Source organism: Belonocnema kinseyi, chromosome 5 (genome assembly GCF_010883055.1).
Source record: "Belonocnema kinseyi isolate 2016_QV_RU_SX_M_011 chromosome 5, B_treatae_v1, whole genome shotgun sequence".
Lineage (NCBI taxonomy): Eukaryota > Metazoa > Arthropoda > Insecta > Hymenoptera > Cynipidae > Belonocnema > Belonocnema kinseyi.
In genome coordinates, this window is record NC_046661.1 from 119,243,430 (window position 1) to 119,248,167 (window position 4,738).

The 4,738-nt window shown below is 33.6% G+C and overlaps 1 protein-coding gene across 3 annotated transcripts in view; it reads left to right on the forward strand.

The window, feature by feature from the left end:
* The first annotated feature begins 430 nt into the window (after window positions 1-430).
* Window positions 431-4,738, forward strand: part of LOC117172638 (4-coumarate--CoA ligase 1-like) — a 16,524-nt gene continuing 12,216 nt past the window's right edge. For 2 of the 3 annotated variants that reach the window (XM_033360746.1, XM_033360747.1), the window contains exons 1-2: window positions 431-695; window positions 2,037-2,851. In XM_033360746.1, coding sequence (XP_033216637.1) covers window positions 579-695; window positions 2,037-2,851 — 932 coding nt within the window. In that variant the 5' untranslated portion in view covers window positions 431-578. The remainder of the gene's footprint in view (window positions 696-2,036; window positions 2,852-4,738) is intronic. The other variant, XM_033360748.1, reaches the window with a different exon arrangement.

Below are 4,738 nucleotides of genomic sequence, written 5' to 3' on the forward strand. Positions count from 1 at the left end.
TTAATAATGGAATCAAAGTTTTTTAGATTTAAGATTTTAATAATGGAATCAAAGTTTTTTAGATTTAAGATTTAATATTCTGTGGTATAAATAAATATGATAAAATGAGTCGGTTACTGATAAAATTATTTTTTTAGATATCTTTATCTTATCACTCTTCTTCAGTGCCGGAATGGTGTGGCTCCCTCATTATAGTGGGGAACGGAACTTTTGAAGTTTTAAATGGATTTTTTTTCAAACACGCATTTTTTTAGTTTTAATTGGATTATTTTAAAAGTATGAAATTGTTTCTTTAAATCCTTGTTTTGGTCCCAAGATGCCCAGGGGGCATCGATTTTGAGATTTCCCGCTTTCCAACCTGTAGTAAATACACTACTGCTTTTTTTTTAACTGCATTTACATAGATAGTATCACTGAGTTTCTTGCAACGACAATTATGCAAAAATTGTATAAAAAGTACGCCAAATAATAATATTTTCTTCTTAGGTTCTTGATACATACTGTAAAAATAGATTGAATTAGAAGCGGTGACGAAGTTTTAAATATAAATCCAGTAAACTTTCAATTAAATCATAAGAATGAAGCAGAATAATAATATTGTGTCTGGACCTTTAATTGACGAAACGAAACTAGAAATCTCAGCAGCAAAATTTTTTTTTGAAAATGTACAAAAACATGGATCAAAAGTTGCAATGGTAAGAAAACAATGATAATATTTATACATGATCATAAAAATTACGATCACACATAGGGTAAGTACACCAAATTTCGTTCTCCCTTTGCATTTCACCCTGTAACGAGAGTAAAAGATTTGTTTATAAGCTGCAAATGGGCATGAACTTTTTTGATACTTGTGGGCATGTGTCCAGCATTTACTAAATGTGAGGTCAAGTGTACAGAAAAGTAGAAAGTGCAAAAAAACTTATCCTATTTTCGCCCCCTAGAAAACGTTCCTACCCGAGTAAATATGCTTTTTATGGCTCTAATACGAGCCGTTTATAACTTCGAGTTTATACCTGTGCTAAAAAAAGGGTCATTCTGACTGTCATCAAATCTAATCTTTGTTAATGAATAACAATCTATCGGATTTTCATTTTTATTATACTTATTTGAAGATTTTACCGAAAATGTTGTTTGTTTTTACGTATTTCTAACGGTTTAGGAGATCCTTCTAGAAAGTTACGATTTTTATGTTTTTGAAGAAAATTTTTAAGGGTCATACTCGTTCAAACCTACTGATTCTGAAATTTTCAATTAAAAATAACTAATTTCGTAATTACAATTTTTTAATTAATCAATTTTAATCTCATTTATGAGCCGGAAAAGGTTCGTATTGAGGTAGGTTTATTTGAGACAAGTAAATGTCGTCTTAGCCAAGACAAGTTTCGACTTGAGACAAGTAAACGCCGTTTTACCTGGCGTGACCATAAAAGTAAGACGAAGGCTTATGTCTCGACTCAGTTTTGAGACGCAGCCAGACACCGATGTCTTGGAGACCTGCCCAAGACATAACCAAGTCGAACTTAAGTCGAAGTATTTTTACTCGGGTAACACATATAAAATAAATTGAACAATTTACCTTTTTATGGAAATTTACAGTGAAATTACATAATTTTTCAGTAGGGAATAAGCATTTACACCCAGTGGGCATAAAATTTGGCAACGTCTTTATGACATCGTTACGACATCTTTACGACATCTTTACGACATTATATGTCCATGTCGTTTCGGTGTCTTTGCGATATCGTAAAGACATCGTCAGATCATACGACTTATTTACGATATCGTAAAGACACCTTAATGAAATAGACATAGGATGTCGTAAAGATGTCATAACGATATCGTAAAGACGTCGCCAAATTTTGTGCCCACTGGGTACCTATGTCATCTTCAAAAGCTTTGCTTTTTTTTGAGAAAATCAAAATTTAAAATGAAAATCTCTAAACCAAAAAATATTAGCATTTTTCAATCGACCAGCCCGTCTAAAATAAAATAGAAAAAATTATACTTTTAAATATAGATTTCTTTTCTTGTAGATAAATGCGGAAACAGGTGAAGAATTCACGTATGAAAAAATATTTAATGATAGTTGTAAACTGGCAACTTATTTAAAAAGGTTAAATTTGACAACAAATGATCGAGTGGCAGTCTGCAGTGAAAATAATTTATTTTACAGTATACTAGTTCTATCCAACATTTTTCTTGGTACAACTCTGTGTCCATTAAATCCATCATACACGAAAAATGAATTGATGCATATTATGTTAATTTCAAAACCGAAATACATATTTGCGACACCCTCAATTGCGTCAAGAATGCAAGAAGTTATCCAGAATTTACCTTGGTCTCCAAAGCTCTTTTTAATTTACGGAAATGTATCAAATTCAAAAATACCAAACATGCAGGAATTAATATCGCAAGTCTCAAGTTCAGAATTAAGAGCTTTTAAGCTTCCCGTAGTGGATGTTCGAAATCATGTGACTTTCATTTTTTGCTCGAGTGGAACTACAGGGCTTCCAAAATGTGTCATGTTGACTGACCGAAATATATTAACTTATGTATATCGAGAAGAACATGATTTCATTTTTCTGAATAAAGCTCAGAATGAAATAAGGAGTATTTTACTTGTAACACCTTTTTTCCATGGACACGGTTCTTTCACGATGATTTTTGATACTTTGATACATGGCAGAAAATCCATTTTGCTTCCTGAATTCGAGGAACACAAATTTTTAAGAACTATTGAGAAACACAAGACTCACATGTTGATATTGGTGCCCCCGTTACTGGTTCTTTTAGCTAAAAGTTGCAACATAGAAAAATACGACTTATCCAGTGTGAAAATTATTATGTAAGTATAATAATTTTATTAATAGGGTTATTATCACATATTTTTTAATACATCCAAGATAATTATTTCTACTTTCGTTTGGTAAAAATTGGCGTAATAATATCAATTATTGCTTTGTTTATGTGAGATAATAGTATTTCCGACATTCAGGTGGGGTCACGTGTAAAAAGGAGGGTCCCGAGGGATAGGTGGAGATATGAGGTATAATAAGTACTTTTTCCTAGGGATGAAAGGGATAGGATATAACCCATTTGATAAGAAAGATCCTGAGAGATACGGAAGGTCACGTTGGAAAGTTGAGATCCCAAGTGAAAGTGGGTCAATGGAAGTCCAAGCAAGTAGATAGGGTCCCGAGGGATAGTGGGGTACCGATTGATGGGCTGGATCCCGCACGATAAGGAGATAACAAAGGATAGGGTGATTCGAACAGGATTGGTAGAGTTCTATGGAATAAGCGGGGACCCGAGGGTTAGTGGAAATCTCTATTGGTGGGTTAGTTCCTATACAATAAGATAATGGATGGGACGGTCTAAAGGGATAAGTAGATTCCCGAAGGAATGTATGAGGTGTCGTGGGATAGCTGAAATCTCGAGGGTTAGGTAGGAATCCTACCTAATTGGTAGAGCCTGTAGAATAAGGGAGTTCCCGAGGGATATTAAGGGTTCTTTTATGAATCACGTTATTTTAGAAGTGTAGAATGCATTTTTGCAATTTTTTGTATCCTTCTCTGGACTGACGACCTTTCAATCTCAAGGAAGCAGATAAAATTTCGATAATTTGAGATTGGAGTGTCACATCGATTCGATCAAAATCGATTAAAATTGAATCAATATAGGCACTTTAACCTCAATTTTTTTACACTTTCTTTTATGTTTGGAAACCAAAAAGTCTTTAATCGACAAAAAATTAGAAATCATTGCGCAAGTTCGTGATAGACAATGAAACTCTGATACTATGTCGGCTTTGCGGCTGTTGGAGGTGGAGAGCAAACTCTATTGAGTTCCGCTCCACTTTTGTTTGGTCACGCCGGAGCGAGCACCGCACACCCCGCGCAGCTCCTTTTAGTCCTACTTTTAGTCCTACTATATTAGAGATGCACTGTACTTGAAAGATATTAATACTCCAAAATTTATAAATTTTACGTTTATAATATTCCGTCTGGTTGAAGCACTTTGAACGTCATGTAGGCATTTAGAGACACGGAAGTTCTCACTTTCTGATTGGGTGTTGCAAAAGGAATATGTTACATCCTCACATTCTTACTCCAGCTAGTGATTACAAAATAAGAAACAATTGTTTAATGCCTGTATCCGCTTCAACCCATAGTTAAAGAAATATTGATATTAAAAAAGTAATTTTTATATAATTTTTGAAGTGTCACCAGCAATTATATTTGAAACCAAACATCAGCTGCACAATTTTGTATCAAATGTTTTGTCTTAAACAAATTAATAAATATTAATATTGCACTCAAAGTAACCGCACTACAATGGATGCTGCATGAAAAATTACTAAAGAAACAACCCGTTCATATTCAATTTTTTTTTAATTATTATAAACAAATACGAGGGTAGTTCAATAAGTCCTTAGAATGAAGTATAAAAACAATTTTTTTTGGGTAAATTTTTTTTTATTTTTCAACATAATCTCCTTGGAGCTCTATACACTTGGTCAATCGCTTTTCAAGTTTTTTTAATCTTTCAGAAAAGTGCGTTTTCGGAAGTTCCTCAAAATAAGCACTTACAGAGGCAATGACGTCTTCGTTGTCTGGAAATCTCTGTCCTACGAGCCATTTTTTCAAGTTTGGAAATAAGAAAAAGTCACTGGGGGCTAAATCTGGTGAATACGGTGGGTGTTCGACCAATTCGAATTTTAGTTATTCAATTT